The sequence below is a fragment of the Strigops habroptila genome, chromosome 7 (assembly GCF_004027225.2).
Source record: "Strigops habroptila isolate Jane chromosome 7, bStrHab1.2.pri, whole genome shotgun sequence".
Lineage (NCBI taxonomy): Eukaryota > Metazoa > Chordata > Aves > Psittaciformes > Psittacidae > Strigops > Strigops habroptila.
Genome location: NC_044283.2, coordinates 46,857,023 through 46,870,149, shown reverse-complemented (window position 1 = coordinate 46,870,149; position 13,127 = coordinate 46,857,023). Strand labels below are relative to the sequence as shown.

Genomic DNA, 13,127 nt, shown 5'->3' with positions numbered 1-13,127 from the left:
AGGTTAACTTACCACATGAAAGACCCCTAACTCTCACTAGCCGTTTTTCCTCCTCCTTTCACTTGTTTGCTCTTAAGAACACATTGACTCCAAAAGGAGTTAGATTTTATAGAAGTACATAATCACAGGTTAAGCACACCTGCAGGTATTACTATGATCTTAGGCAAAGCAGGAAAGATGCTCTCCTTAAAAGTAATCCACTTGTTACAGCACTAAACGTAACTCTCATGAGAATATAATCCCTTCAAGTGGAGAAGCACACATCTTAGAGACACATGACCTTTTGAGAATGGTTTTAAACAGTAAGCAAAGGGTGGAAGAAGTTCAAGTTAAGTCATTGTACATCTCTTTGCTTTAGTACTACACGTTCTGACACTAGATTTCCCCCCCAAGACAGGTCTTCCAAAAGCCATCAGGCACTTCTCCCAATTCACTTTAGTTTAACAAAGTAAACTGAAGAGCCTTCAAGCTGGGAAAAAAGGCATCTGCTTCAATAGTACAAGGTCTGAGATTTTGCATTTATACCCTCTTGTAAATTCCTTCAAAGGATTTTAAATGGGAAGGAGATATAAGTATTGCAAGACCACTCAAGAGAGCACGTTACCAGTCACAAAGCAAGCTGAAACTTCCTAGGAATTAATATGCTTGTGACACTAACAGAGTTCATGTACTACAAATGCAACAAAAACATAAAAACAAGAACTTCAAGGTCAAGGCCAGTAATTTATCAATTCCTCTTTTTACATAAAAAGTCTGCATTTTGCAGGCTCTGAGCCTGTAAGGCTGCCAGGATGTTTCCTAATTGACTACACAATCTGCACTCTTCATTCTATCTATATGAATGCAGCTGAAAATTATTATTATTCCTGCTTTAAGTTGCACAAGGCAGAATTAATCAGTGACTTAGCTTTACAAACCACTGTTTGAGTAAGGTCAGACATCTCATCTATGGCAAGGATGTATCAGACAACAGCAACAAAATGAGTCAGAGTAGTTTAAGAATGGTATCTCAAGCAAGGCCTTCCAGGGCAATTTAAGCTAATTTAATGTACACTGCACCACAGGTGGAGTGGTCAATTCGGGTATCTCTGCATAAAGTGGAAGTCTGTAATAAGTTACCAACTGCTTCTTGCTGTTTCCTGGCTCTTCCTCAAGGAACACTGTAGCTACTTACATTTGTTCTGCCTCCTCAGTTGTTTACCTCGCTTACACATGTTGAAGCAGCTTGCATGTTTATGATTAATAGCTTGCTAGTTGACAAATCAGCTTGATCAGCTCTCTTCTGAAACTCTGACCACTGACTGTTCTCCAACCCAAGTGAGATCCCTTTGCCTTCAGGACTAAAGTCATCCAGAAGTTTGCCAAAGAACAGTTATACATGTTAGCCTTCAAAAAAATATCTTACTCCCAACAGTTATTACCAGTGATATCAAAAACATGCTTACAGAAAACTACCCTCCCCAAACAGCTTTTTGCCAGTACTATAGATCCAAGCAGAAAGAAAACAAAGGAGCATCACTGATGCTCTAACCAATCACCTTAAATCATGTTTCTTCAAGCCTGAGTTTGGGCTGATACCACCAAGAGCACTTCAACTTGTCATCCCAACTCTACACTTCCCAAAAGCCACTCCAGAAACCTCTACCTCTTCTTCAGTACAGAAGTGGGCATTAACCCACAGTTCAGCAATTACTGTTATTACTCTCTCTAAACTTGGGTTAAACACTAGAAAGAGAATAACAGTAAAACTACAAGAATGTGTTGCCTAAGAACTAACCTAAGGGGCTAACTTCATGATAAAAAAAAAGAAGTTAAACTGCTCATTACATGGGTGTGGAACTGGACAAGCTTATGACTGTGGCTATATGAAGAAACTGGCTAGGACTCAGCCTATTTCTATCAGGTCCATCCAGCTACTCATTTCTGAAATAGGTCCTACTACTAATGATTTACCAGCAAGGACTATGTCCAAAAACATAACAATCAAGGTGTCAGCAGCAAATACATATATATCCTTTTGTAAGGCTACGCCTTGTTTCAGAAGGAAATAAGCAGGTCCGTCACCAAGCCAGCTCCTACAAATTCTTACTGGCTCTGAGAAAAAGCTGGGATTTCAGACAAAAACTCACAGGAGTCATCCCCATCCAGGCATACTAAAGGTGGGAAAGACTTGGAAAGCCAACCTTGGTACGTGAAAGCTATAGAGGATGACACACACATAAAAAAGAGCCATGAAAGCATCACTGCCAACCTGCTTCAAACACAATGGGCCAATACAGGCAGTCCCACTCAGTGATTCATAGAAAACATGTAGGCTGAGAGTGAAGTCCCGCTCTACCCCACACAAAGTATACCTAAAATGTGACACATTATCACATAGACTGAAATCATCCATAAAAAATAAGTAAAAAAGTCAATAACATAGCCCAGGGTACCCCTCTATCACTGCTCTGTGGGTAACTCATTCACTGCTCTATGGGTAACTCATTAGCTACTCTATGGGTAACTCACTCTATGGGTAACTCAGTCACTGCTCTATGGGTAACTCATAGAGGTGGGGGGGAGAGAAGGGGGAATCTACCTCTCAAACACAACCACCAACTCATTTGGTTATGCTGGCAAAAAGGTATTTTGTCATCTATGTAACATCATCACCAAATGCAGGATTATCAAGCCAGTTTACAAGAACAGATAGCACAGGCATAATAAATTTTTTCAACTCATGAGGGGCATAATACAGTAAGAATGCTCATAAACCAGTGAAATCAATGAGTTAAGGTCTTTCTCAAGGAAAAGAGGTAACACATCTGTAGGTCGAAGGAGTGCAGTGGAAAGGCAAGATGGAACAGTTTGTCTCATACAATGCAGTTTGAAGAAGAGAACCATTAAGAACCATTAAGAAGAACACAGGGTATTCCAGCGAAGAGGGTGGCAAATACAAGAGGAAGCAAGTTACTTTTAATACAAATTAACAGTTCCATTATTTAGTGAACTTACCACAGGATGAGCTTCTACTAACATGTAGAAACCGGGTCTTGCTCAAATAGTTGCTGAACTACAAACTGCAGGAAGAGTACTCACAGAAGTATTATATATGAAAAGGGCAAGCGTATAACTCTTCCCTAGATATCTGCTTTTGGCCACCAGTATGGATAAAACCTTGAGCCAAACATACCTTTGTGCCCAGGAGAGCTGCTTTCTTAACTACTTTTGTTATAAGCAAGCTAGTTTTCATGGGGGGAAAAAATGTTAAAGCTCTGAATACATTAAGATCTCCACTTAATTTCTTCTTTGTATTTTGAAGTCATTCAATCGCTTTCAGGTCTTTAGAATCTACTTCTTGGGTGCTGAGGAACAACATCCAAAGCCTGCACTGCTCCCAGGGACCCAAATATCCTGAAATCCACACAGCAGTTGAGACACGACTAAGTTTTCCTCTTTCCAAGCACATGTATCTCTATAGAAGAGTATCTCAAATCACTTGCAAAGGAAAAGCTGAACACCACACATCCTGAAAGACATTCAGAATTTCAAAGAGAGGCTCTGCTAGAATAACAGTCCAGTCGAAGGATGAAAGGAAAATGATCCTTTGTTCAACACCTTCCCGCTTGCAAAAGAGGTCTCTATGACCCTGATATGGCCTTAATATTAATTTCTGCCTTATTAATAGCTAACCAAAGCAGGTCAGATTTATTCAGCACACCGGCTGATATTTCAACAAAGTTGAAGAACTGATTCCCCTTTGTTCAGATCAACTGAAAATTCAGGTATCCCGGAAAAAGAAAATCCGGGTAACACTTGCTTCCACTTGATGTGCCCATACACATTTCATCTAGAATTGGATAATGGACAAATTACTCAAACTTCTAGAAAAAGATTCAGATCTATCCCCAGCTTTTTAAATAATTGATTACAGGGATTTCAGTTCTCATCTTATCCCCAGCTTACATACGTGTTAAGGATTCTGAACATTCTGAGAAGTCACCCCTTTTATCTTACTTCTGCTGTGAGAAAGGAGATAAAGGTGATTTTGAAACTAGAAACCTCATGGAGCTTAAGGAAACTTGAACTTAGTGCTTTTAACAAGAAACTAGAGCTAGGAAGTTGTCCTTCCCTATTACAGTAAAAGTAACTGAACTGCTTGACATTCCTGCCAAAAAGGACATCTGAGAAAACCAGACTGAGCTAGAGAGAAGCCAAGTACCCCAGGGGGAAACAAAAAACAACAAACCTGAAACAACAACAAAATAGAATCCAGCTACCCCCAAAATTGGGAAATGAAGAAGAAATTACAAGAATTATTCCTCTACCACAAATGACAAGATCAGAAGCTGAACTCTCTTTCCTGTCATTTAAGAGTTTAGCTTCAAGAAGTATGAAAGCAGCAGTTCAGAACACTGCATATTGCACTCTCCAACTCCTGTTCCTCGAGTGAAGGCCATACAACTCACACTTAGCTATGGCTCGTAAAAAGTGAGCTATTATCCATAACACAGCTTCATATATACAGCAGACTCCTATAAGCAAGCAAGTTTTATTTCTCCTTTTGCCCACAAAGGAGAAGATCAAATAAACATACTTTATCGCTGGCAGATACATACTGCCTAAAATCAGCTGCATTCAAACAACGTGCTTACAGGCCGTTTCAAAACACAGGACCCCAAGAACTCTGCATTAAGAAATCTGTCTAACGCTATTACAGGTCAAACCCATTTGGACCAGACATACTGCAGTGATTTGACATAAAATATGTACGGTAGCCGAGAACATCCGTAAATCTAGAAAAACAGATATAGAAATTTGTCAGGAACGATAACTTCATCTGCTGTTTTCTATATGCTACAAGGAAACACCTTCCACTGCTATTACAGTAACATCTTATTGACACCACCAACTTTCAAAGCCTTATCCCCCTTAAGTAAGTTTTGTCCACTTCTTCTCTAATCAAAGTAGAAGTTACTGCCACAGCTTCAGCACTACAGTTTGTAATAACACTGAAGTTGCAACTTGATATCTGAGTTTAAGCAGAAGCAGCAAGGTCTAATTTTAAGTCTGAACCCAAAACCAAGCAAAAAATACTCAAGATGAGCCCTCCAAAACATTAAGAACTTTATGCTCACACATGCAGTTGTACCAGCATTACATTCCAGGGTTCATTAAAATGAAGTCCATCTCCATACCCCAGAAATTCACTGTGCATCCACCTGCATAAGGTCATGCTTTACTGGTAGAGCTTGGGGATCAGAGAATGAAAAAGGAACAGCTCAGGACTATAAGTTCCCTTAGGGGTATTGTGAAATGCTGACTGTAGTTTGAAAATGAAAACAAACTCATACAATCTCAGACAGTGTTATCTGACTGAAAAAAATCGAACACCACTATCCAAAGTTCCAGGCAACACTGTGCCACAAAATGCTCATTTTTATTGATTTCAATAACCGTGCTTTAGAGCCATATACTAGCACTTAAATATTGACAGCTCAAAACAGTCTTATTAGTTATCTTAGTTTATGGGTACCACTGCTAAAGCTCAAACAAGATCCGTGCCCCTTCCTACATAAGGTCCAGTCCCGTAGCACTGTGGCTCACGTCAGAAAGTCCTCAGCCTGACCACAGACCTAGCAATTGTGCAAGTCCTGAGTTAGAGGTGATGATTTAAAGAAATACCCTCGTTTTACTTTTAATGTGAACTTCATGTGCCCTGTGCCCACAGTGAAGACCACATCCTGTACAAAACATTCTCTCTATGGACTACACTAACCTGCAATAGCTATACTTGCTAGAAGGTACTGTTTACTTCCCATTAATGTAAACCGTTGGACCTCCCTTATAACTGCTTTTATGACATTATTTCTGATCACAGTAACATCTCTTCTCTACACTAAGAGGCATATTCTCTTCTGGGCACATCTGTAGCTTCTATCAAGTACTGTTGTTCCACTTCACCTCTTTCCCCAGCCCACTCAGACTACAAGACATGCAGAGATCCAGCAGCAACTATGCCCGAATAAAAGTGAAAAAACTTGCAAAGTACAAGGTATCAACTTTGGTTCCTATCAAGTCTACATGCATCACTTCGGTCCCTGACTTTCAAGAACTACTACAATACACGTGACTTCAAGCCAACTCTGTCCTGAATTCGTTTCTCACTTCCTAAGCACACGTGCACAAGTTTGCAGCAGCGTATGTGCCAAATACAGAGAAAAAGGCCCATACAGTCTCCCTTACACCTCCACAATCTCCTCTCCCACTTGTTTTTCCATTTTACGAGGGGAAAACAGGAGATTTAACAGCCGCCTCCCCACAATCTGCAATGAAAGGCTAAAGGGGAAGTGTGCTCACGCTCGTCCTCTCAGCTTAAGCTCTCCTGACCCACCGAGACGCTGCAGGGCCCCTCCGCGGAGCTAGGGACGTACTCCTTGGGAGCCAGGTGGGGAGCTGCACCCTCCCCGTCCCGACGCACTCACTGTCACTGCCCTCGCCGGGAATGGGAGGTCGGACGGGCCCCAGGCCCTCCCCGGTCCCGGTACCTACCGGCGGCGAAGTGGAGCGGCGTGGACTTGCGTCCCGCCATGTCCTTGGCGTTCACGTTGCCCGTGTCCACCAGGCGCTTCACGCGCGTCACGTCCCCATTGCGGCAGGCCTCCAGCAGCTCGCGGAAGGCCCCGCTCGCCGCGCCCGGGCCCGCCGCCTCGGGACTCTCCGCCGCCGGGCTCGACGCGACCGACGACGATGCAGACGAGGAAGACGACGAGGAGGAACTGCTGGAGCTGCTGCCCGAGGCCGGCGGGCCCGGGGCGGCGGCAGCGGCCGCCTCCTCCGAGCACTCTGGGGCCGGAGGCCGCTCGGCGTCGGGGGGAGCCTCGCCTTCGGGGCCGGCCAGGCTGTGGCGCTGCGCGGCGGGGGTGAGATCGGCCGGCGCCAGGCTGGGGCTGCGCGGCGGCGAGGCGGCGGCGGGCGGCGAGGCCGGCCCGGGCGGCGGCGGCGGGGGGTGGTGGTGGTGATGGTGGTGCTGGGAGCGACGCGGCGCCGCCATCTTCCCGCTGCCCCGCCGCCCCCCCGCCCGGCCCCGTCACTGCGGCAACGGCGGCAGTCCCCGCCCGCGCTTCCGCCCGCACAACACCAATCACAACGCGCCGCGCCCGGAAGTGACGCCCCCAGCGAGGCGGGGCGGGGGCGCGGCCTCACCGGGACACGCCCCACGGCGGGGCAGCGTCTCGGGGCTGCCCCCTGGTGGCCGCTGCGGGCGGTGCAGCGGGACGGGGCGGGGCGGAGCGGGCGGAGCCCGGGGCGGTGCCGCCCCGCCGGGAGCCGGGTCCCCGCCGCGGCCGCCGGTGCACGCAGGAAGGGTGGCGGGAAGGGAGCGCCGGGCGGCAGCGCCCCAGCCCGGAGGGGGAGCGCGGGCGGCAGCGTTCTCTCCCCTCCAGAGCCCCCTGTCGCGGCTGTGAGCGGCAGCTTCCTCTGCCTCCATGCCCGGGAGGGCGGCACCAGCCGGCTTGGTCACGCCAACCGCGGTGAGGTGAGCCCAGCCCGCGGCCGGGCGCTCACCCCGGCTCCCCGCACGCCATCCCCTCGCAGTGTGGTGTCTTGTCGATACAGCTCCTCTCCCAAAGCTACCAAACGATGGAGTTGGTAGAGATCAAGCTGATGGAGAAAGCTAAGTGAAGCCTGGCAGTTCTCTACAAGTTGGTTGGTTAGGTAAGCTGGAAGGCCATCTCTTCACTGATTGCAGGGAGGAAAGCAGCTTTGGGTTAGCCCTGTTCTCCAGGGCAAAGCAGCCACTAGAAAGCCACATACAGCAATGGCAGAGAGAGGTAAGTGAGGAGCTCCACCCGCATCAGAAACAGTGACGTGCAGAGGGCTGGGCAGCAAGGCAGATGGTGGCTGTCAGTGCTGAGGGTAAGACAGAGAAGTGCAGGGATGTGGGGACCCAAAGAGCCCGTGAGTCCCTCCGTGGATGGGACAGATAGGTCTGAACTGCGAGGGAATAAACAGAAGCATTTAAATGGGGAGTTTGGTTTGGATTAGAAAAGCAGCAGGATGATGAGAACAAAGTGCTTCTGGCTTACTGGTATCTAGGAAGGATATAAACACCAATAACGGGTAAACTGATTAAGTCAGGAAGCTCCAAAAACTGTCACCAAGAGATCTCCAGTTCATTTACCTTAGCTTTAATCTGTGAGCACAAGGGAGATTCCATTGACAGGAATATCAACAGCAGCAATTCCTGGAGAATTTCCAGTACACCAGGTCCTGGGGCTGCCAGCACTGGTGAGGATGAGGAAAGTGATGAGGAATTTCCGTTGAGGGAGGGAATATGGCTAGTGCCAGCCAACTCGTACTGGCAAATGGATCTGCTTCAGTTGTCTGGCAGGGAAAGATCTTTGGGAAGTGTTTGCATAGCACTGTGTGACGTGCTGAAGAAATGATGGCCAGGTCTAATGCTGAGGGCACAGAAAACCAGAAAATGGGAATTCAGAAGAAAATAAGATCCTGTCTAGCACTACTAAGTACCTTTCTGCCAGTGATGAAGAGGTAGGCATGAAATCAAACTGGTGGAGCAGTAAATGAAGATCCACCTAAATGTGCTGGCTCCGTCCTTGTTCATGCCATGACTTTGAAGCTGTGGGCCTTGACAAGGCACTGAGAGAGCTCAGCAAGGCTTCCCTGACACCTGAATCCAAATAGCTGCTGCTTTTCAGTCTTCTTTCAATTCAGAACTCCCAAAAGGACTACCGAGAAGGTAGCTTTAGATTGGACGTAAGAATTCTCTAACAATGAGGGTAATGAGACCCTGGCACAGGGTGCTCAGAGAACCTGTGGGTGCCCCATCCCTGGCAGTGTTCAAGGCCAGGCTGGATGGGGCTTGGAGCAACCTGCTCTAGTGGAAGGTGTCCCTGCCCATGTCAGGGGGTTGGAACCAGATAGTCTTTAAGGTCACTTCCAACCCAAACCTTTCTGTGATTATATGAAAGCTGTGCCTGGGAAGGAACAAATAAAGGGATTAGCATTCATGGTACAAGACCTGCCCATGGGAAAGTGTGGCCTGGACCTGGGTTTCATGGGGTGTGATGCCAAGCAGTTCTGGCAGAGCACCTCCTCTTCAGATCCCCACCTTTGGCTGGGGGTCCTTATCCCATTGCAGCCCCAATTTCGCCAAGCCTCCACCTTCCTGCCCGACATGTACAGCAGCACTGCTTCCCTCCAGAGAGATGAGGCAAGCAGCAGTGCTGTCTATCCCAGTCCCTCTCTTTCCCCTGCCCAAAGCATGGCCACGATCCCTTCAGGTGCTGCCATCAACATTTTTATATGGCTTGGTGTGCCTTAGGGTAGATCCATATAATTCCTGAAGAAACAGTAAGCAAAACAGTGCGGGCAAATGGAATGAAAAAAAAGAATGAAGTTCTGGGCAACATTTCGCCATCCTTACAGGATTTCTACTTAAGGTTGAGGAGAAACATGGAGAGGAGTGTTAATCCATTGCTTGTTCCAAGGCCTGCCACTGAAACATGGCTTCTTCAATCGCTGCCAAAGCAGGAACCTGGGGTTTTTACCATCTGGGGTGGGTGTCTGGTGGTGTGGAAAGCAAGCACCCTCCCACGAGGATGCCAGCCTCGCTCAGTGCTGGTGCCAGAGCCCATGCACTCTGCAGTGGCAAGTGCATCCACATGCCCCAGCGCCTTGATGCTTCTATTGAGCTGAGTTAGGTTCACATCGTGTCACAAGTGGCTTATTACATTTGCACCTCTTGTCCTGCAAAGCCCAGAGTCAGGCTCTAAAATGTCTTTGATAACTCAGTGTCTTTTACCTGACCCAGGAGAGAGGTGCTTTAGATAGAAATCTTATTAATGATGCAGTTGCAAGGCTCAGTGAAGTGGAGGCACCTCAGACTTCAGCTGAATAATTAAATGCCATCAATAAGACTTTACAGGGCCACTATTTAAAATTAATAACTTCAAATGCAATTCTGGCATGTAACAGAACACACTGAAATGGATTGCTGGCAATTTTACAGCCACCTGCTTCTCAGCCCCAGCTGATGACAGCTAGGAGAGGGGCTGAATATGTTTCTGAATATGTTTAAGCTCCAACAAATAGGAAATGGCTCCAAACCCAGCATCCAGCATGCCGGTGCTCATGTTTAATGGAGTTCTAGGATGCCGACAGGTAAATCAAGCGGAAGTGAGGAAGTCCTGTTTGGAGAACCACATCTCCTCTGCCTAAGCAGAGAGGAGGACAAGGGGTCATCTAGGTCTGCAGCAAAAGCTGTATTTTCTGAAATATAAAATCTTCCCTTTCCCCAGAAATTATCTATCTTGCTCACAACTGGCAGCTTTAACCATGGTGAATGTGTTTAAGAAGTCAAGAGACCCATCCCTGGTTGTTTGAAGTTACAGATTTGCACACCTGTGTAAATATACAGTAGGATAAAATGTAAGGTTCATGTGAAAGCACTAGAGCTTTCCTCCTTGGACAACCCCTGAGCAGCTCTGGGGGCATCCTTGTGGAGCATGCTGCTCATCATGGTTTTTCTAGCTTAGCTGCATTCACTATCTACAGGAGATCATCAAAGATTGACTATGTGTTGCGTGACTTCTCTCCCTCTCTTCATTACCTTGGGGAGGCATTCAGCTCCTGCTGCTTTGCATATTTTGTAATAGGGGTTTTGACAGTCAAAACTGTTCCTGCTCAGGCCAGCTCCTCCCTGGGTGTCCTTGCATGCTGTCAGAAAGATGCGTTTAATACAGGCCATGACCTCTAATAGTGGGTAAAGAGAGATAAGCGCTTCTCTCCCTGGTATTTTTCAGCTGGCTGAGCCAAGCAGCTGCTTGAAGTGTCCCCAGTGGAGGGATTTGTGCAGTTGTCCTGTGGGAAGCAGAGGTTAGTGCAGAATGGCAGCCTTTCAGGTTACACTGCTGCAAATCACAGAGCAAGGTGGAGCCTGCCCTGGCTTCAGAGAGGATCTGCAGTGCCCATGGGCATCATGGGGTGGGTGGTCCCCAATAATGATGCTGCTTTCTCTGCTTTTACCTGCACAAGGGAGGAAGAAAATCAGCTGCAAATTTGATGGTGGGGTCAATTTTCCCTGCAGAGATCGTTTCTTTTTAGAAACATCATCTTGATTTAAAAACTTGACTTTGATAGTGACAGGCTGAGTGGTTTTGCATGTAGAGAGCTGGAAATGCAACCATCGACTTGGCATCACAAGAGCAATTGGGCAAGAGGATGGGGGAAGAGAATTACTCTTTCCCCAGGAGGAATTAAATGTGCTGCTTTTAAAGTGGGGAAGGACAGCGCTCTTTTCTGCATGCGGAGAAGGGCTGCTTCCCAAGTGATGTGCAGGAAAAGAAAAGACGCAAAAACTGGGTTAGCCCAAATAAAAGATGTACTGACCCAATGCAGGGATACTCTGAAAATAAATGAGTGCAAGCCTGGAAACTAGCTCTAGATGGGCACAATTTAACAAGAGGCCACGAAGTATCTCTGTTTCCCAGGGTCAGTATCTGACACCAGCAACGAAGGAAGGATGGGAAGAGTTTTATCCCCAGGTTTAGTCCTGCCCAGCAGAGCCTCCTGGGTCATGAGTAACCCTCCATGCCTGTTCCCCCTGAACCTGAGTGATGGTTCTAAAGCCAAACCATGGGTCCAGACCCCAGGACTGTCTTTGCTAGTTTTGGGCAGCTTCTGAACCCTGCTTGTAGCTGGTTCTTACCTTCACACAGCCACGCTTTCTCCCGGGCCCCTGGCCTTTCTTCCCTGTCCTTCACATCGTTTGTTTGGCTTTACCAGCCAGCGCTGAAATTGTTTTCCCTACCCTGGGTGACCTCATGCTCAGAAAGGCATTTAGCAGGATCCTGGTGAAGGTTTCTTAGGACTCAGAGGGCTTGAAAAGATTATTTTCTCCTGCTTGTATGTTACTGATGGAAAAGATGGCAACTGCACCTGAGCCTTTGTGATCTGTAGTTTTAGCAAGTAGTAAATCTAGTAATTTAGTGCAATGACTATGACTCCGCACTGGGTCAGTTCAGCTCCTCTCCAAGTGGGAGCATGGTTGGATGCACAGGGCCATCCAAAAGAGATGGCATTGTTCTTGAGAGGGATGTCCACAATAAAGAAGGTAATAAAGGCTGTGAAACTGGTTGCCGCGTGGACCACTTCCCCTTTCAAATGCTTTTCTTTCTCTTTATAGCTCTGAAGTGATAACTTGCAGCCTGCTGTAACAGTAGCTGTTACAACATGACAAGGTGAGAAGAAGCAACCCTTCTCAAGCCCGCAGAGCACTCCTGAGTATTCAGTGCCGTACAAAGACAGTGACATTTTTAAACCTTTGGCCACAGTGCATTGCTGGTATTTGGAAGGGTAAGGTCACACAACTCGAGAGATATGAGTGTACACAGGCTACCTCGCGGCCCTGCGATAAAACGGCTCCGTTTTCCCCCTGCAGCAGTGGTGGAAATTTCCAGGCGTATTTCTGAGCCCTAGGAGCAAAGCTTGGCTGAGGCTCCTGAGGAAGGCAGTGTTTAGGATCTGACCAGATGTATGCAGCAGAGGAAATAAAGCACGGCAGGAAGGTGGCAGAGTTGCTCTGACAAACCGGAGGGTCACAGGCTTTCGCACCCTCCGATACGGAAACACACTTATTTAATGGAAAGGAAGGCTAATCTCGGTTTCTTGCAGGGCTGGGTGAAAGAACAGCCTTCGCCTGCTGCAGAAATGACGCGGGGCAATGCAGCAGCTTCCGCTCACACATCCCGCAGCGAGCCCAGGGGCAGGATGAGCCCCGGGTCTGTTGTCACACACCGGGGGCGCGGGGAAGCGCCGGCAGCGCTACCGCTGCTGCCCCCCACCGCGGGCACCAGAGGGGCCGTACGGAGGTGGCGGGGCCGCTCTCTCGGGCCGTGCAGACAGGGCAAAAGGCTCGAGCTGCGGGCTGGGGGGCTCAGGACTGCTCCTGCCCCGGCGGAGTGCCCGTTGTCCGGAGGGCGGGGGCTTCCAGCCGGGCCCGGCCGGGTCGAGGCGGGGTGTCGAGGCGGGGTATCCCGGCGCGGGGGGCGGCGCTGGCGGTGCCGGTTGTCCCGGTGGGTGGCGCGGGGCGGGCCGTGCCCGGGTCCCGCCCCCGGCGGGGC

General features: G+C 48.1%; 1 protein-coding gene across 2 annotated transcripts in view; it reads right to left on the bottom strand.

Moving 5' to 3' along the window:
* TNKS (tankyrase) overlaps positions 1-7,069 on the bottom strand; it is a 139,594-nt gene extending 132,525 nt beyond the window's left edge. For both annotated transcript variants that reach the window (XM_030492274.1, XM_030492275.1), the window contains exon 1: positions 6,535-7,069. In XM_030492274.1, coding sequence (XP_030348134.1) covers positions 6,535-7,036 — 502 coding nt within the window. In that variant the 5' untranslated portion in view covers positions 7,037-7,069. The remainder of the gene's footprint in view (positions 1-6,534) is intronic.
* Between the last annotated feature and the right edge of the window lie 6,058 nt (positions 7,070-13,127).